This window comes from Panthera leo, chromosome B2 (genome assembly GCF_018350215.1).
Source record: "Panthera leo isolate Ple1 chromosome B2, P.leo_Ple1_pat1.1, whole genome shotgun sequence".
Lineage (NCBI taxonomy): Eukaryota > Metazoa > Chordata > Mammalia > Carnivora > Felidae > Panthera > Panthera leo.
In genome coordinates this window covers 122,396,156-122,416,263 of record NC_056683.1, presented here as the reverse complement: position 1 = coordinate 122,416,263, position 20,108 = coordinate 122,396,156, and the positions used below count along the sequence as shown (strand labels likewise).

The 20,108-nt window shown below is 42.1% G+C and overlaps 1 protein-coding gene across 9 annotated transcripts in view; it reads left to right on the top strand.

Moving 5' to 3' along the window:
- Window positions 1-19,826, top strand: part of MAP7 (microtubule associated protein 7) — a 177,219-nt gene extending 157,393 nt beyond the window's left edge. For 5 of the 9 annotated variants that reach the window (XM_042939922.1, XM_042939919.1, XM_042939924.1 and 2 more), the window contains 10 exons: window positions 408-523; window positions 858-1,141; window positions 3,560-3,821; window positions 4,932-5,106; window positions 5,345-5,446; window positions 5,985-6,035; window positions 6,140-6,197; window positions 8,616-8,718; window positions 17,695-17,918; window positions 19,657-19,826. In XM_042939922.1, coding sequence (XP_042795856.1) covers window positions 408-523; window positions 858-1,141; window positions 3,560-3,821; window positions 4,932-5,106; window positions 5,345-5,446; window positions 5,985-6,035; window positions 6,140-6,197; window positions 8,616-8,718; window positions 17,695-17,918; window positions 19,657-19,667 — 1,386 coding nt within the window. In that variant the 3' untranslated portion in view covers window positions 19,668-19,826. The remainder of the gene's footprint in view (window positions 1-407; window positions 524-857; window positions 1,142-3,559; window positions 3,822-4,931; window positions 5,107-5,344; window positions 5,447-5,984; window positions 6,036-6,139; window positions 6,198-8,615; window positions 8,719-17,694; window positions 17,919-19,656) is intronic. The other 4 variants (XM_042939923.1, XM_042939925.1, XM_042939921.1 and 1 more) reach the window with 2 other exon arrangements.
- The last annotated feature ends 282 nt before the right edge of the window (window positions 19,827-20,108 follow it).

Here is a 20,108-nt window from a genome sequence, read left to right as displayed (position 1 = left end):
ATGCTAAAGAATTAAAAGAGAGGGGAGAAGGGAATGGAAGTGATGTTAATTTTGATATTTGTGTGGTTTCAACCAGACAGTGAGAGATTTTGCCCCAGCTGATTTTAGGCACAAAGTATATATAGGTGCTTTCTAAGAGTATAAGTGTGTATTTTTTTTAAACAACTATAACTCCAGATCAGACATCCAGAGCTTTATTATTAGTGTCAGATTGTGTTAATTCAGTTGACAATATTCAGTGTTAAGCTAACAAGGGCTTTTTGTGGGAGTGGAATGGGTACAAATGACAAAGGTTGGAAAATTTCCAAGAAGTCACTCAATGGGTTGTGGCTCCACTATTGAATACTGTGAATGGGATTGTCCCACTCCTATAGCAGAATCTAATTCTTGTGTTTCTCTGAACTTAGGGCTATAAAAGAGACAGAGAGAGAGAAAACCTCCCGTTCCAACCCACGTGTGGCATTCGGAGGGCTCTGTCTCCATCTCATCCCAAAGTAAGATCACCAGGGCCCTCCCGACTTTGGTAAGCGAAATTTAAGAAGCTGGCTGGGTTGTTCCATGTTGAAGAATTTGTAGCCTCTGTTCTCTGAAAGGAAACTATTCTTTCCACACTGTTTGGCATTGACGTCAGGAATAATATTTTTTCCTTGGAGGAAAAGAAAAAGAAAACAGGAAAGAGTCTAGAGTGAATATTTTTGTGTTTGCTACATAAAAAACAAATACACACAGCTAAATATCTTCATTTCTTTTCCTTATTGGTGTTCTAGTACTATCATGGGGTAGAAGTGTGAGGCAAGGAAGGTTCGGGAAAGCCTACTCTGATGTCTCCCGTTCTCTTGCCACTGTTTGTCACCCAGGCTTCCATCCAAGTCCTTTCCTCATCTGCCTGGCACACCCAGACCAGCCTCCTCCTTGCCTCCCGGATCAGTCAAAGCTACCCCTGCCCAGGTCCGGCCCCCATCCCCTGGCAACATCCGCCCTGTCAAGAGAGAAGTCAGAGTGGAATCTGAGAGAAAAGAACCCGAGAAGGAACCCCAGAAAGTTGCCAGTGAGCCATCACTTAAGGGCAGAGCACCTTTAGTGAAGGTGGAAGAAGCCACAGTTGAAGAGGGGACACCTGTCAAGCCAGAGGCTGCTCCTGGTAAGATTCAGCTGACTTGCGATGGAGTGTGGGTTGCTTGCTCTTACTGGGGACTTGGAAATCTTATTGAGGTTAATTTTGCGAACTTTTCCTAAGTGTGATTTTGTTTTACATACAAAGAATCATCCAATCAAAATCCTACTTTTGGAGCCATAGTATATTAATTCAGGTAGAGTTTATAACTCCTTTTTTTGGCTGAATCCAGTGTTTCACAGAATGTGGTGTTCAGACCACCTGCATCAGGATCGTTTGTATTCGTTATCTGTTGCTGTGTAACAAATTTTGCTAAAACTATGCAGCTTATAACAGCAGCTACTATGTCATGTCACACAGATTCTGGGATCAGGAGTTTGGAAGCAGCTCAGCTGGGTTGTTGGCAGGTGGTGCATACACATGGCTGAGCTCCATTTCATGACACATGAACCTGGGTTACTTGATATCCTTACAGTCCATCCGCTGGACTTCCTGGCTTTCCCCAGAGAGCACGATCTGAGAGAGAGCATCACGAGGAAGCCACACCTTTTGTGCCTAGTCTCAGAAGTCCTACACACAGAAGTCACAATTTCGGTCATCTTCTATTCATTAGAAGCAAGTCACTGGGTTCAATTTACACTCAAGGGAAGGGTGTGAGTTCCACCTTTGAGAAGGAAGATCTTACGGAAGTATTTTTGATCCACGATTTCTATAATGTTTTAATGTACAGAGCCCTGGTCCTACCTCAGACCTACTGAATCCAAGTATATGCCAGCTCCAGGGAGTCAGAAAGACACTGAGCTTAGCCATCAATTCCGGTGCAGGATTGCCAGATAAAATACAGAATGGCCAGTTTTCCTGTGCCTACGGGAGTTTCAGGACCACTGGCTAGCCTCTTTGCTTGACAGAATTTGTTTCAGAAGACCCGATGGATCTCCTCTCTACCAGGCGAAACCAGATACTATCTAGAATTTAAAAATCACCTAGAACTAGGAATTCAGTATTTCTTGTTGAAAATTGTCTTCGTGGGGCGCCTGGGTGGCACGGTCAGTTAAGCGTCCGACTTCAGCCAGGTCACGATCTCGCGGTCTGTGAGTTCGAGCCCCGCGTCAGGCTCTGGGCTGATGGCTTGGAGCCTGGAGCCTGTTTCCGATTCTGTGTCTCCCTCTCTCTCTGCCCCTCCCCCGTTCATGCTCTGTCTCTCTCTGTCCCAAAAATAAATAAAAAACGTTGAAAAAAAAATTTAAAAAAATAATAAAAAAAAAAAAAAAGAAAATTGTCTTCGTTCAAAAGTTTTCTCCTTAAGGCTTAATTTGAAGGTAGGTGGTAGGAGCAAAGAAAGAATAGATGACTCAAGACAGGCAACAGTGTCATTAGACAATGGAAGAGTCCAGTATTTGTTTGCATGGAAAGGGGTAGAAGAGAAAGGCCAAAAAGTGCCCTGAGGACAAAGAAAAAATGTGTAGGGGCAGAAGGAGATAGGTGAATCTTGAGAGGAGGGTCTAGAATGCTAGAGATCACATCTCACAGCAGGTGCATCTGCGTGGACTCCCTCCCGGATCAGCTCTCTCGGCCGTTTCCTGAATCTGAATAAGGCCATGGGACTTGTGCTCCATCCTGGCATCAGGACAGACAGTGGAGCCCAAATGTATGGGAATACTAGCACTGGCTCCTGAAGAGGCCTATGGCTCCTCCCACCTCAGACCTGGAGACAGCTGTGGGTAGACAAAAGGGACCTCTTTGTCAGGTGTCATCTTCCCAGCCTGAACCTGGGCTCGTGGCAGAGACGCTGAGGAAACTCATAGAAAGGCTTTAGTCCTCTAGTAATGAATAGTCACTAAGAGAAGGAATCTTTTTTTTTTTTTAATTTTTTTTTAACGTTTATTTATTTTTGAGACAGAGAGAAACAGAGCATGAATGGGGGAGGGTCAGAGAGAGGGAGACACAGAATCTGAAACAGGCTCCAGGCTCTGAGCTGTCAGCACAGAGCCCGACGAGGGGCTCGAACTCACGGACCGCGAGATCATGACCTGAGCCGAAGTCGGCCACTTAACTGACTGAGCCACCCAGGCGCCCCAGAAGGAATCTTTTTAATGTAACCAAAGGCAAATGGAAGATCTCATCTTTTTGCTCAGGGTATAACTTCCCACAGAACCTAACATGAGGCTCTCTACCGAGTACACAGTATGGAGTGTACACACTCCATACATGTTGTTAACTGATGAACTTGTATAAAAATAGGACTTGGTGACAGAGCGTCAGCCCTGTAGGATGGCTCACTTACACACGCACCTTTTTGTTATGTTGCTTGGTTACAAACAGAATACGGTGAAACCATGAGAACACACGGTAATAAACATTCCCTTTTCTTTTACAATGATGAATTCTAGGCCTGGGGTGTGGGGAATGCTAGTTTCTGTTTTGTTCTTTGGGTTTTGTTTCCAGTTGGTTTTCTCGTTGTACCTGTTTGTACAGCTGCTTCAGCCCCAGCCGTGGCCCCCGCGGCCCCCGCTCCAGCGCCGGTCCCAGCCCCAGCCTCAGCCCCAGCCTCACCATCCACTGTGACTGCTTGCGCTTCTCCCAAGACCTCTGCGGGCACCACCGACCCGGAAGAGGCCACGAGGCTGCTAGCTGAGAAGAGGCGGCTGGCCCGGGAGCAGAGAGAGAAGGAGGAAAGGGAGAAGAGGGAGAGGGAAGAGCTGGAAAGGTAAAGCGGTGACCGTGCTCAATGAGCGGTGACCTCCTAGGGATACCTGGGATTAAGTCTTCCGTCTGAGGGACGAGAGGTGGTGGCAGTCATGATGGTGAACGGATTAGCTGCTTCACAATCGTGTCTCTGACCGCTAAGTGATTTTTTTTTAAATCACATTTTCTTATCATACTGACAGTGCCACAACACTGATGGGGAAAGGCTTCAAGGAAAAAAATCTGTCCATCATCTTACCAGTTTTCAATAATTGGAAGAGTGGATTTGAGATCATCCTTTCCAGTCTCTGAACAGTGTGCAGGTTTATAAACGTACATAAGTATGTACACACAGACATCTATTTACATAATTCTAAGCACAGTGGAGGTACATCTGTATCCTGATTTTTTTTTACTGAACATATTTCTGATCTCCATATTTCCTTATTATCTTCCTAATTATCGTTTTAAAGCTACATAGTAAGAGTTGATGTTTTCTTCTAGATAGAACATTCAGAGTAGCTGGGTGAGACAGTTAAGTGTCCACATGATTGCCTGCTAGTTTGCTGGAGGGACAGTTTGCTTAGTTGGCCTCCTCCTGGGGCTAAAAAAAACCAATGTCAATGCAAATTGTTCTTCAAATAAGCACAACAGCACCTTGGGGGCGTGGGGGGGTGGGGAGGACCACAGCCCCTGTGCTGGCAGCGATCTTGGACGTTCCCTACCCTTGATCCCAACAGGACTCTTACATGGTCCACCTTCCTCCTGCCCTGTAACGGAACATTATAACCTTTATTTATTTACAAAGCTTTCCTTGCGGGGAGGGGGTCGAATTCATTACTAAAATGTCTCGTTAGTGGATTAAACAAGTCTCGGCCTTTAAGGATAATTAAGTTGCACGGACTTCCACAAAACAAGCGCTCCTCGAAATACTAGTGGTCTCGTTTTCCTTCTGTTTACTACAAGGCCGGAAAGATGAAGCATGTTGGGTGGCTTCACGTTTTGACCACGAACCACGCTGAGCGTCCCCAGTGGAGATCCCCCCAGCCCTCAGAACAGAACAGACTGCCCCTGCGGGAGCCACAAACCCGAGCCTCTGTCCAGGGAGCCCCCTTCGCGTGTCTTTTTGCAGACAAAAGAAAGAGGAGCTGGCGCAGAAGGTGGCGGAGGAGCGGGCGCGGCGCGAGGAGGAGGCCCGCCGGCTGGAGGCCGAGCAGGCCCGGCAGCGGGAAGAGCAGCTGCGCCGGCAAGCGGAGGAGGAGCGGGAGCGGCGCGAGCGCGAGGGCGAGGAGCGCGCGCAGAAGCAGGTAGGGGTCCGCCCGGCGGGGCCCTGGGGAGGGGGGAGAGTGTCCAGGGTGGGGGTGCAAGTCCTCCCGCCCCGTCTCGTGCACGCGCTCGCCTCTTGCACTTCTCCGCGCACCCTCGCGCCCCCACCTCCGGGAGCCCCCTCCTCACACCCCCACCCCCACCCCCACCCCCACCCCAGGGATGGGGGCAGCAAGCAACCCTGCTGCCCAGAAGCACAGGCCGCCTTCTTGTTTCCAGAAGGAAGAAGAAGCTCGCGTTCGGGAGGAAGCAGAGAGGGTTCGGCAGGAGCGGGAGAAGCACTTCCAGAGAGAAGAGCAGGAGCGCCTGGAAAGAAAGAAGGTGATTGCATCTAACGCGGAAACCTGGGATCCTAACTGTGCCCATTCTTCCCCAGACTTGAAGCCACGGGAGGACCCAGACACTAGCTCACTGCTCTCAGAAAGCACGTGTGTTCTGCTCGTGGTCTGCTTGTTTAATCCACCAACGAGACATTTTAGTAATGAATTCATCCCCCTCCCCTCAAGGAAAGCTTTGTAAATAAATAAAGGTTATAATGTTCCTTTACAGGGCAGGAGGAAGGTGGACCATGTAAAAGTCTGTTGGGATCAAGGGTAGGGTAGCTCTCAGGATTCATCATCTCCTCCAAAGAACTCAGTCTTCATAGTGGGGCGCTCACCATAAACAGTTCCTTCTGATTCATGTGCCTTCAGTCAGTTCCAGCTTTGTGAATAATGCCAATTAGGCCAAAGCAGTGTGTATTATAATTACCCAAAGTAACAGACGTGTTTTAATGACCCATTTGCTTAGTCATTGAAATGTGCCAGGCTAGCCTTCTTTCTGGATTTGATCCTTTTGCTCAATTCTCCCTTCCTTGTAGCGACTTGAGGAGATTATGAAAAGAACAAGACGAACAGAACCTACAGATAAGGTACTGAGATGGCCATTTTTAAACTATTCCTAATAACTTTTTTTTCCTTTCACTTCTAACTTTAACATTAAAAAAATCTCTTTTTTTTTTTTTTTTTTTTGTAGAAAACTGTTGATCAGAGAAACGGAGATATAACCAAGGGAGCTCTCACTGGAGAAACAGGTATTTGCTTCAGTGAATTCAAATAAATTCAAATGTAGACAAGAGTTTTTGAATTAACTCTCTAGAGCTCGAGATATTTCTTGATTGGTTACACACAAAAAAGTTACTCATTGATGTACAGAAGCTTAGGTGTGTGTCATCTAGTTCGCAGATTTTCCCCTTATGGAAAACGCTCTTGTATTTGTGGCAGATGTTTTGTCATATTAGTTTATACTCTAATGGTGTGCTTAATAACTTAAGTCATTTCACATTATAAGTATCCATATCTGTGGATATATATTTGTATATCCCTGTGTGTATACACACATAAATATATATACACACATGATGAGAAGAATTTTGTTGGTGTCATAAAACTAAATTTCATTTATCATTTACTGTCTGCTAAATTAGCATGTATTTATATTTGCTCTTAAGTACTCTAAACGTACACATTTTGAAAACTTGTATTTACAGCAGTTCTCAAAAAAGAATTTATGCATTTTAAACTTCTGATTTCAGAATAGAGTTAAAATTAAAAATTTGCTAAAATTTCATTAGAAAGTTGTTGAGACCTATAGGCTTTGGACAGAGATCATTAATTTCTTGGTGATTTTCAAAGAAATTTGCTTTAAATAAAAGTTGCCTTAGTGTGTTAGTACCCAGGTTCAATTAGTATTTATTAAGGGGCCTCTTTGTGCCAGGATGTATACATCCTGCATACATTTTCTTGTTGAACTTCCACTGCAGCTTTGTGAGGTTGAGTGCTTTATCTTGGAGTCAGCAAGCATTTCCAGAGACCTGCCATGTGCCAGGCCTCCTTGCAGGTGCTGGGAGTCCGTGGGACAGGCCAGGCCAGGCCAGGCCAGTTCCCTTCCCCTGAGGAGCAGCGTGACCAACCCAGCTCCCAGCGCTGAAGTGCAAGCTCATAACTCTTCCTCTGTGATCCCACATCATCTTCATGATTGTAACATACAGGTGGTGGGTAGAGAGCCCATCGTGTAGCCTTCCTCTTTCCTCATCTGCAATATCAATATGATAAGAAAGGACCAGAGATACCCCACTTTCCTTTGCTGTTTTTTTTCTTTTAAGACTGGACTAATCAAATGATTTCATGATTCCTTCATAGTAGACTTTTCATGGTTTTTAAAGATGCCCTAATTATATTTGTTTGGAAGATAACCCTTGTGATCGCCTCTTAACCCCACTGCATTATTGCAAATCTTGTAATACGTGGCGACCCTATGAAGGCGTAACCCCCCGTGAGTCATCAGAATGAGCATTTTAGGATGTAAATTGCACCATCGCAGGGTTATTTGAGGGGCTGATGCTGTAGTTCGTGCATGGCCAGCTTCCTTGTTTTTTTTTTGTTTTTCCGTCTTCCCCCTTCCTGCTATTCCCTTAACAATTCTTTCAGTATTCTTTGTACCTCAGCTGGAGAATCCACCAAGGCAAGAGGGAAGGTGAAACTTGCCAATCATCCTATCTGTGTTTATCAACACTCACAATAAGTCTGGTTTGAGTTCATATGCTAAAAGGGCCTGAGGTTTATCTGGCTAACAAATATTCCTCTTTGTCCAGTCCCATGTGTGGTTGAGGGCTGAATGCTGTTGCCAGGGCTCCAAAGAGAATTCGAGGGCAGGCAGGCAGGTGAGTTTTCAGACCTATCGGTAATCTCCGAGGCTGCCTACTACCAACTTGGCAAATTCTGGCATCTTTAATAAAGTTCAGTATTCAGACTCCCTGTACCTCTAGCGGCGTTACTGAGCTCGTGCTATGCTGTGAAATGAGACTTCCTTGGAACTCGGACCTTTATGAAGGTTTACAAGACTTTAAGGAACCCAGGCCCAGATCTTAGAGTCTGTCATCAATATTGTTGGCTTACGCTGGACTGCGAAGTGGAGCACTGAATGAAGAGGTGGCACAGCTAGGTACAGTTCACTGGCCTTCCGTTTGTGAAACCTTATCTTCTAAGTGCACCTAGAATTAAAGTGAGTTTAAAAAAATATTTCTCATCACTTGAGGTAGTTCATGGTGATTTGCTCCAAATCTAAAAATACTCACTGTCAGCCTGATCAGTCAGCTTACTGCTGTCTTCACCAGTTGCTTTGGTTTCAACATTATATACTTTCTGTCCAAAGTCTATTCAGTGCAAGCAAAAATAACACCCAACACTGATTGCCACCCTCATACCGTGCTGGACACTGTCGTAAGTACTCCGCATATATTAATACATTTAATTCTCACCATAGTGCTGTGAGGTAGGTATTCTTATCCGGGAGGAAATGGGAGGCACCGAGTTTGTGGCCTGCCCAAGGTCACACAGGTGGTAAGTAGCAGAGCCAGGAGATAAATGCAGGCATGCTGGCTCCTGGGGTTTGGGTTTGACCATAGAGTAGTAGTAACCCTTTGTCCCATCCTCTTTGCTGTTATGTTCAGTGGTATCTGCCCTTCTGTGTCTGATAGACTCTTCAGGAAATGGAGAACCAGTGGCCAGCCCACATGCCGTTACCTCACGCCAATCAAAAGTGACTGTGGAGAGGTGAGTTGGACAACCGGGTCTTTTCTATCGATTCGCATTAGAGCAGAGCACTAATCCCACCAGAACTTCTTAGGCCTGACGGAATTCCAAAATGTTAACATAAAGATTTATTTTTATTTGGGTTCATTAACTTTGGGTAGAGCTGGTAATTCCATACTCAGAAAAAGGCAAAATATCTTTTTACTGAAGTCCTTAAATATGATAGGTTTGGGGTGCCTGGGTAGTTCAGTGGGTTGTGTCTGAGTCTTGATTTAGGCTCAGGTCATAATCTCATGGTTGTGGGTGGGTGGCTCAGGTCATGATCTTACGCACTGAGTGTGGAGCCTGCTGGAGAACTCTCTCTCCCTCTCTCTTCACCTCTCTCTCTCTCTCTCTCTCAAAATAAATAAGCCATTAAAAAATATATGTGGATAGTCAGGTCTGTGTGTGCCTATTAAAGAAGATTACGGGGAAGAATTTGTTTGTATATATTTAACATGATCTAGACCATATTCATATCCTTTGATGGCATATAACTGCTGTATTTTTACCATACAGAATATTCTAGTAACTCACAGTTGGTTCTCCAGTAAAATAATTTCGATGCCAATAATTCTTATATTGGTAGTAGGGCTTCTTATAGAAGAAATAAATGGTTCCTAACAACAGTCAAGAAAGAATTGTGGGTTGAAAAAAGATTGCCTTTCTCTTCTTTGGCATTTATATCGACAGCATCATAAGAGCACTCTCAAAAATGAAAAATCAGGGTGATCCTAGCCTAGGCCTAAAACTCGTCATAGAGAAATTTTAGAAATATTTGTGATACTGTTCAAAAATTTCAGCTATGACTTTTTTTAATGTACTTAGTTATATTATATAAGTTATCCTGTCTTTAATGCCAGAGTCTTTGTTGCCATCAGAGAATTGAAGGTCTTCGAGTTAATTTTTTTCTTAATCTAAAAACACACATTGCACGACATTTTATAATATTGGCAGCAATGAAAAGATGAGTCATCCTAAGACAGACATCTAAGGTGTTCATAAGTCATAAGACATCCATTGATACGTTTCTGGAACAGTAAAATCTTTATTTTTCCCACTATAATACCAAAGAGAAGAACTTTCCTAAGAGAGATCTTATTAATAAGCTTTCAACTACGTTGAATAAATTTATTGTCATTACCCAAGATATATATTAAGTCATACTTTATTCTTTTAGTTACAGCTTGATTTTCAAATAAAATATGCATCCCCAGCCACTATAATTTATGATGTTCAACTCATTACTTTAAAAAAGGAGACTTTTATGAAAGAATAAAAAGTACCACAGGGAGAACCACATTATTACGATAAGGAACAAGTTTAGTAAGCCACTGATAATTTTATCTGATCAATAACAATAGTTTGCACGTTAGCTGACTTTTTTCAGTGGTAAAATCATCAAGTAAATAATCATTATGTATATAAATACCTGAAACATAATTGTACCATGTAGACTGAGATAGATGATAAAATTCGATTTTCTCTTAGCCTCTGCACACAGAACAGCAACAGTTTATAATTAAAAAGTATAGCAATATGACCTTACTGATGTCATCCTTCTTCACCCAGGTGACACACTGTCCTTTGTCATACATGTAGTATGATATGATCCCTGTCAACCATCAGGAAAAATATAAGCATAGACTTTTCCACTGTCACCTAATAATATAGGCAGGTCCTGATTAGTATCAGCTATGAACATTAGCATATAATACTAGAATGACCTTAACCAATTAAATTCATTGGCCCCCCCGTGTACCTGCCCTTTAAGGAAAAAAATTCTAGCAGATTCCCAGTTATATAAGAGGTACCTTTATTATTTTCACAGAGATAAACTTGGGTTTAAAATGTTAATAGCTTGTATTTGTTTAGAAAGCCAAAACAAAAAATAACGCTACTAGCCCAAGGCTATTCAAATTAAAAGAGGTCATTTATTATGACGAATATTTTTCTGAAATTAAGCCGACATTTATACATGTGGTACTGACTGATCCCATTGGCATGAGGGATGTTCTTAGCTACCGTGAGGTTCTGCATTTATTTTACCCGATTTAAACTGGTTTAAAACTGGTTTAAAACCTCAAATCTCTTTTCATACAGTGTACCATGACGTCACTTGGCTTTTACTTGGCACCAACCCAATATTTATATGCCCAGTTCAACCCAGTTCATTTGTCATCAGCCCTTGCCACATAATGTGGTACAGTATGCTCTGAAATACAAAGTGCAAAGTGAAGCACTAAAATCGTGTAAAACTCAGCTTTATGATAGTCTGCTGTGTAGATGATCAGACTATTCTTTGGGGGCTTTTTAAAAAATTTTTATCAGAACGAAAACATGAACACAGTCCATTTCTGAACGACTCTGGCCGATAGGGGATGTTTAATGTGCTGTTGTTTCCTGTTGCATGATACAGAGTGTGTGAGATGCAGCCCAAGAAACTCTGATTCTCTCAGTTATTTCTAAATTTATCTTCCTTGAATTTGTGCACACTGATGTTGAAACAATTTGTGTTTTCACTTAGCATCATCTTTTTTAGTAACAAAAAGTGCAGAAAGAAGCGTTTTTTATTTTTCTAACCTATGTGCAGTTTCAAGGTTAGGACCCATAGTTGTCAAAAACTAGGTTTTAGGGAATAAGTCCTTTCTCATAATTTCCATACCTTTTGTAATTTTACAGGTTTTGTTTCCGTTCTTTTTTTTTTCTTTCATCTTTGAAATTGAATATCCCTACTGTGCTTAGTATATCAGTCAGGGTCCAGCTAGTATATCAGTCAGGAGAGAGAAACCAGCGAGATTAATCTGAATAGGAAAGTTTAACATCAAGAATAGTTAACTGTTACTTGGGATTAGAGCAACAACATATTGCTAGTAGGAAGTCAAGAGAACTCAAGAGTAGAGGAGGGGCACGTGGGTGGCTCAGTCGGTTGAGTTTCTGACTTCAGCTTAGGTCATGATCTCACGGCTCATGCGTTCCAGCCCCGCGTTGGGCTCTGTGCCGACAGTTCATAGCCTGGATCCTGCTTCAGTTTTCTCTCTCTCTCTCTCTGCCCCTCCCCTGCTCATGCTCCGTCTCTTTCAAAATTGAATAAACATTTAAAAAAAATTTTTTAATAAAAAAAAAAAAATACAGAAATAGCAGGTATAAAGAGCAGCCACATCCCTGGGCCATACCCAAGGAAGAGTCACCTGCACCATGGCTTCCATTCAGACCTTGTTCGAGAAGGTATGGCCGTGACCCACTAGATGGTGAGGAAGTTGTCGTGTATCTTGATGGTGGAACTTGGCAGATATCTACTCTAGAATGCTTGGGGAGGCTGTTCACCAAGAGGTGTCTCAGTAGAGGCAGAGACTTGTCTACCACAAGTCGGCCCTAGGTAGGTGCACGGGGAAGCCCTTCTTGCTGCCGGGGCTGGGCTGGGTGCTGAGGAAGCCTCATGGCACTGTGGAGGGCAGACAACTGGGAATGCCACCTGCATGTCCCGCAGCAGCCTGTCGAGCAAGCACAACCAAACCAGGAAGCACAGTTTTCCTCGCGCAGCGTCTCTCCAGCAGCCTTAAGTGGCGAAGCTTGAAGATTGTGCCAGCTGGCAAAGGAAGATTATTTAAAGGACCCCGATCCACCTGGGTGGCTCAGTCTGTTAAGCGTCTGACTCTTGATTTCCACTCAGGTCACGATCTCACAGTCGTGGGATCGAGCCCCACGTCAGGCTCCACGCTGACAGTGTGGAGCTTGCTTGGGATTCTCTCTCTCTCCCTGGCTCTCTGTCCCTCTCCCACTTGCACTTTCTCTCTCTCTCTCTAAATAAATAAATTAACGTCAAAAGAAAAAAATTTTTCAAGGGCCCACACCCAGTTTCAGAGCAGGAATGAAGGATGAATTTGGAGGCAAAAGCAAAAGAAAACAATACCTGACAAGTTTAAAAAAGGCTCCTTTAAAAAAGGCTTTAAAAAAACCTTTTAAAAAAGGCTCCTCCTCAGCTCTTTGTCATTCTAGTCCTATTTCTCTGGAGATTCTTCAGCATGAGTGTGAGGTTGAGGAAGACGAGCTTTAGAACCAAAATTCCCAGGCTGGATTCCCTAGTTTTATCTCTGTTCTCAGACTTTGGGATTAACCTACTTAAATAAGACTTAGTTTTCTCATCTGGACACGAAGAGGTTTTTCCCCCCAAAGTTCTGGAGGGTCTAATGAAATACTGTCTGTGAAGACGCTCTGAAAACTGTTGTACTATACAAATGTCAGATGTTATTTTACCTTTATCCTTCTCAAGTACGGTGTCCAGAAGACATCAAACACTGGTGTAGCTGCAGCGTAATGTTATAAAAAAATGCTTTTTTTGTGTCTGATAGCACACCTTCTCATGCCTCCCATTTTATTGGCCTTTTCTTTAACCACAAAAACATGAGGAATCAGTGTCACCCAGATCCAGTTTACAGAGATTCCCAGATCTCTCACCTCCATTGTGACTGATAGACAGGTCTTCATCTTCTGAGGATGGTTCAGTTTACAGGTCTCTAAACCCACTGCCTTTTATGTTGTTTACATTTAATGATTTTTCCCGTTGTCCTCAAGGGATTATTCTTACAACTTACATTTCCCAGAATAAACATGATCTGGATACTTAAATTTTACCTCCTACATGTCCAGTTACTATACAACTAATGTTAGCACTGACCCCTGAGGCTACCTGCCACTGAGACTCTCCTGCCTGGAGAAGGACCTGCCCGTACTGACCTTTCATACTCTTCCCTATAAGACAGTTTCCCGCTCACACTCCCTTTGCTTCAGTGGGGGGCTGGTATTTTTAAACAGTATTACTTCTGAAATCCTGTCATTAAAGTTACAAACAAATCGCATCCATGGATGTTCCCTTTTACCCTCAGTTTCAAGTCCACCTTGAAATCACTTCCCCAGTCATTGTTTTTTACCTGAGTGCATTACGGTCAATGAAGCCTTCCAGAATTCTTGTAATCCGTCAATATGTTTATTAAATACCTTACTAGGCACCTAAAGTAAAGTCATAGATCCCTCCAGGCTGCTCACTAGTGAGTTAAATCACTAACTGGAGGTTCCCAGGGTCCCTTCCCAAGAACCTGACCTGGGTGACCCTCTGTGGAAATCCATCACAACAAATGCTGTAAGCACTGCAGCAGGGTTTATTCTCAGTAGAAAACTCCAGTCCTAAGAATGAATATTTTTGGTTCAGAATCGGAGGAGTTTCACTTTTCCTAATGCCTCGGCTACCTAATACATTGGTTTACCTTCTCTTCAGGAAAAATAAATGAGTGCGGTAAACTGGGTTATATTCACCCCCATCTCCCCCTGGAGATATGTCAGCACACGGTCTGGAAGCACCCTGGGATGATAGTGTCCTCCTAGTATTTTCCAGCAGCTAGGACTAGGAGTAGCAGCAGTTCCTGGTGCAGAGAAACCCTGCACCAGGAACACCTTGAACCTTCCTTCAGCCTCAAGGGGCCTGAGTGACACTTCTGGCCCCTGTGGGTTTCTCCTGCTCTCAGCCTTTGGTGTGCAGTGCTTTTAAAGCCTGAAAACAATTCTCCTTGCCCAACAGGATCCCCACTGACAGTAGGTAAATTGAAGAGGATTGGAGTTACCAAAACTCTGGCCAGCTTTTAAAGGTACAAAGAAATAAAGGAGCCTGGGCAGGATGATTCCTATTCCAGAAACCATTTTTAGTTCTTGAGAATGAGTATTAATAGAGGGGGAGCCCATAGGATGGAGGAGAGTATTTATTTGTGGATAACAAACTTGCTTTGGAACAAGAAACAGAGGATACAGATGAATTTGTGAGTACAAGTATGTATGGAGTGTGGAGGAGGGAGGACAGACATTATTTTAAGTTTCTCAGGTCATTCTGATATATTCTTCTAACCCCAGCAAAGAATCTGTTCTAGTAGCTAAAAAATTCTCATGAGCCACTGTCTTACCTTGCTAATAACCCAGAAGACATTTCATGCCTGTTCTTGGCTCTGGGGGCTGTCTTTTCAATAGAATGATCCTTCTATCTTAAATGATTTGTAATAATTTTGACTTTTGACCTAGTGGTTTTCCTCCCAATCTTAGGAGTTTATAATTGTTTTTAGTTTCCCCTAAAGGGAAAGTAACATTGCCACACACCCGTCATTCAAACAGAAAGAAATGTATCACTTTTAATTTTAAAGTTACTTGCTATAACATGACAATAAATGTTAAGAAAGAATAAGGTCCTGGCTACAGTAAGCTGTATGGACTATCAGATTTTACCATGAACCTAGCCCCCTTCCCTGGGCAGATTTTTTTTTAAGTAATCTTTACACACAACGTGGAGTTTGAACTCACAACTCCCAAGATCAAGAGTCATATGCTGCACCAACTGAGCCAGCCGGGTGCCCCCTCTTCAGGTAGATCTTAGACGGACCAAGCAAAGTACACAGCCTTCAAGACTCCTGCACCCAGCTTCGGCTGCCAGAGTATAACCAAAGAACAAGAATTCAAAAGCTGGTGATCTTACCCTGAGAGGACATACAGATGCCTATTCCCTAACCCCAGTGACTTCATTTTCAGTTTTATCGTTTCTGCTGGTCACTGTGTCTTTTGAACATTTAGTAATTGGACATCCAAAGCATATAGCACAATCATTCCTCTAGTTGTGCTAACAAGTAAGAATGGGTGTGGAGGTCAGCTAGGAGTGGGAGGGGAAAATGAAGTCAACTGTTGACTCAAGTCTGGGTTAGTGTTGCCAGTTCACCTGTTAGCACATGCAAGCCTAGAAGGTGACGGCGGGGATGACCAAGGAACGAGGCTTGGAGACACACCCCTCTGCTGTATCTTTTGCCAAAACTTCTACTGAAAATCTCTTTGGGAGGAGAACCAAAACTGTTGCCCCGGTTACAGAAAGCCTTTGTGTTGGGAAAGAACCTGGAGGCTGGGTGTGGTGGCTGGCCAAGCACTTAGAACAGCAATGTGAAGTGTGTGTGTGTGTGTGTGTGTGTGTGTGTGTGTGTGCGCGCGCGCGCGCGCGCTCACCCACACTCCTTCAGACTCCAGTGATACAAGCCTCCTTGGTGAAATAGCAAAAAAGCACCATTATACTCTGAGTCTGTATAATGTTTTTATGTTATATTTCACAGTCTCATAAATAATACTTTCAGTGTACCCTACAATAACGTTGTGAGACACTTAGGACAGGCTTTTTTTTTTTTTTCTCAAGAAGAAAAGTTTTAATGATTAACAAAAATATACCAAAATATCTAAATCAGAAATGCTTGAGAATGTGTTCCACAAAATCATCATTTCTCACCAATTAGGTAAACTGTTTCCTCAATAAGGGGGGAGAAAGCAGATTCCTCAAAAAAAGATGCAGTGGAAAAATTTGAGGTATGTTAGCTTTATGTTACCATTTAGGAAGGAGACAGAAAGAGATGAATTGACATGTTAAAGTTCAAGCAGTTGGCACTATACTACACATCTGCTATTCTGATCTTTGGCCTCTTTTCATAGACCTCTTTCTATAGGTAAATATTCAGTTGATGATCAGTATGTATTAGAAGTAAAAACCTTCACAATTTTTGCTTCATATTCTTAGTCTTTTTCATTTTCCATTTGACAGTTTTAACTCTAGAATTTTGTCAAATGGAGTCATTTTTTTAATGTTTCTTTATTTTGAGAGAGAGAGAGTGCAAGAGCAGGGGAGAGGATGAGAGGGGGAGGAGAGAGAAAGAATCCCAGGCAGGCTCCGTGCTCAGCACAGAGCCCGATGTGAGGCTCAATCCCACGACTGAGAGATCACAGCATGAGCCAATATCAAGAATCGAATGTTTAACCAACTGAGCCACCCAGGCACCTCAAATAGGGTCATTTTGAGTTGCACACTTGAACAAATTATGAAGATTGCAAATATTATGTTTAATGCTGCCCTCAGATAAAGTGAACAATTAAGATAGCGTTCATTTGGGGCGCCTGGGTGGTTCAGTCGGTTAAGCGTCCAACTTCAGCTCAGGTCACGATCTCATGGTCCGTGAGTTCGAGCCCCGCGTCGGGCTCTGGGCTGATGGCTCAGAGCCTGGAGCCTGCTTCCGATTCTGTGTCTCCCTCTCTCTCTGCCCTCCCCCGTTCATGTTCTGTCTCTCTCTGTCTCAAAAATAAATAAACGTTAAAAAAATTAAAAAAAAAAAAGATAGCATTCATTTGCACAGGCATTGTTTTTACTGCATTATAAAGCATAATAATGAACATATAAAAGACTTTCAATTTGGTTTTGAAGGTTTTAAAGAGAGGAAAAAAACCAAAGAGAAACTGTAGGTAGAAAATTAAGGATTTGATGGCCAATTGAATGTACCTCAAAAATAGATCCAAGATATTAAGCATGAATTAATGAGAATCACATTCCGGTTAGGTTGGTCTTAAACAATTTACCTATAAAATTATGTACATGTCTTAGCAAGCCAGAGCTACCCAGGAAGACCTAGAATTTGAATAGCCACGTAGTATATAAAATGGCATAATGAACAAAACACAGGACCAGAGATCAGGAGGTCATGCATTCAGTTTGGACCATGTCTCAGTAGTTCTGTGACTCTACAGATTATCCCCCTTATCCCGAAATTATAATCCCCTCGTCTTTGAAGTAAAGAACCTAACAAGGGCTACTGTTTATCAAACAAAGGTGTGTGAAAATGCCTGCAGTAGAAATTGTTAAATGTGTGTTGAAACAATGATCTATTCTAAGTGATAAATTATTCCATTTTATAAATTTCTGTAACAAAAAGAACAGATTTTTACAAATAATGTCAAATATAAATATGTCAAAATTCACCATTTTTGTGAATGATATGGTCAATCCGTCTAACATTTGATTCTAAAATTATTTATTATAAAATATTTTTTTGTTTTTTTAAATGTGTTTTCCAATTTTAATGCTAATTCCTTTCAATTTTGATTTTTCAAATCCCCTAGTACTCCCAATTTGGAAAAACAACCAAGTGAAAATGGAGTATCTGTTCAGAATGAAAATTTTGAGGAAATTATAAACTTACCCATTGGATCTAAATCATCCAGATTAGATGTCGCCAACAGTGAGAGCCCAGAAATTCCTTTGAATCCAATTTTGGCCTTTGATGATGAAGGGACACTTGGGCCCCTGCCTCAGGTAGATGGTGTTCAAACACAACAGACAGCAGGTAAGCTTGCTTTGCATAACCATCACAGATATGTGACACTGCGTGAGGGAATGAACCTTCTGCAGTATGACTGTTGACATGTGGCAGCGGGACCACATGGAAAAGATCGTATATGGATCATAGAAACTGAATTCTGAGTTGGACTGGGCAACTTCTTGGGCCTGTCTCGTTCTCCCACCTGGTAGCACAAATCCAGTCTGCAGCACCCACTGGGTGTCCATCAACCTCTCACAGGCAGTCCTCACAGCCCAACAGCACTCATTGCCAGAACATGCTTCACAAAGACAACCACTTAATGTCTGGTCATAACACAGAAACCACTGGGCCTAGTTACCCCAACTGGTGTTTTTTTTTTCCATCTTTCCCAGATCTTCAGATATATGAAGATCGCTGTCATCCTCTCCCATTTTTTCTCTTGTTCAGATTTAGCAGCTTGGATGATACACTGTTGTCCTTTTTAAGTGTCATAAGATAGTTAGATTTTAGGAAATTGGACACTTATTCAGAACTAGGGGCATATGAGCCCAGTGGTCTTCTCTCCTTTGTTGAATGACTGTAAGCTGTTGTGGAAACTACCAATGACTCTCTTATACCATCTCTGGGACTCATACTTGACCTGAATTCTTTGTGCAAAAAGAACAATAGCTTTATGTGATGCAAAGAAATAAGGAGCAACATCAAAAGTTACCAACTCAGGGGTCACAGCAGCTCAACAACACAGTCTCATCAGTCTCAAAAATAGGTGGAATAATCCTAGCTCTGTCTCTTTTCAAACCTATTTGAGTTCTTTCCAGTTTCTCTTCCCAGCAGATCACTTTCATGTACCGACCACCATCTCTTCATACTTTTATGAACAGACCTGGCCAGATTCAGACTTATTTGTGGCCAAATTATTGTGTCTTTTAGATTCTGTCTGTGACCTTGTGACAAATATTTTCCAATTTATCTGGCTGGAAAAGGCAGTGTTGAACCATCTGTCCAAATGAAGCTAGTCTTTTTTCCTTCTCTAATATACTACCCTTGGGAGTATAATTTCACTTTAGTGATCCACTGTTCTAGATTGTTAAAGGAAGCTATAAGGTCCATTCCAGGTCTGACATTCTGATTCGTAAGCCAGTGGAAATAATCTGATTGCTGGTATGTTAGTACTGCTGACGCAGCTTCCCACTTTGTCGTGTCACAGATTCGTGTCACAGATACGTAGAGGGGGAGGGACATCCAGATGACCTGCTGCCTCATGTGACGGGCCTTAACTCACCTTTTGATTTACCTGTCGTTTCATTCTTACTGTTCTTACACTTCTGTAACTTCTATAAGAACGTGGTCCAGTGTCTGTGATCTGAAATGGTATGAGGGTTCTTTGGGGGTCATGACTGTTTTTTTCAACAAACACTTATTTAACCTCCAACCTTAAGCCTGAAGCATCAAGTACTGAGGATATGAGACCAATGAATAGAAGTCCCTAACCTCAAAGAAAAGTACAGTTGGTTGATGTATGTCATTTAGAAAAGTAAATGATATAGTCTAAGTTCAAGTAAAGAAAGGGACGTGTTTCCTGCTAGTGGTAGAATTTGTTAATAATAACAAATTTTTTGAAAAAAATCGCCTATTCTTATACAGGAAAATATCTAGAAAAGCATAGTAGTTTTAGAAATGTAAGATATTGTGATAGTATTCTTTAAGTAAGATTTCAGATAAGTACTAATTTGCTTTTTTTTTTTCCTGTCTCCTCATATAGAAGTTATATGAGCATTTCTTCTGAAGAACCAAAGCAGAAATTTAATAAGAATTTCTACAATTAATGGAATTCCTTCCATGCTATAAAGGAGCATCCCCATCTTCCAGTTTTCTAAAGATTTCTTGACCATCCTTTTGAAAAGACTTTATTAAAGCCAGCTAAAGACAACAGACTGGATAGCTTTTCTAATAATTTTCGCCAATAGAGAAAAAGAAATTTTCCTTATCCTTCAGTACTTTACAAAGGCTTTTTCCAGTGTGCTCCTTCTTAGCAAATCAATATTTTTCTGCATTCTCTAAAAGACAAGAACATTTGGCTATTTTAAAAAATGGGCTGACTAGGCATGATTTTTCACATAAATATTTTGGTCTTTAAAAGCTAATGTAAAATTGGCACAAAAAATTTTACCTTTTACAGTATAATACTTGAAAAATAAGTACCTCTTTGCTCTA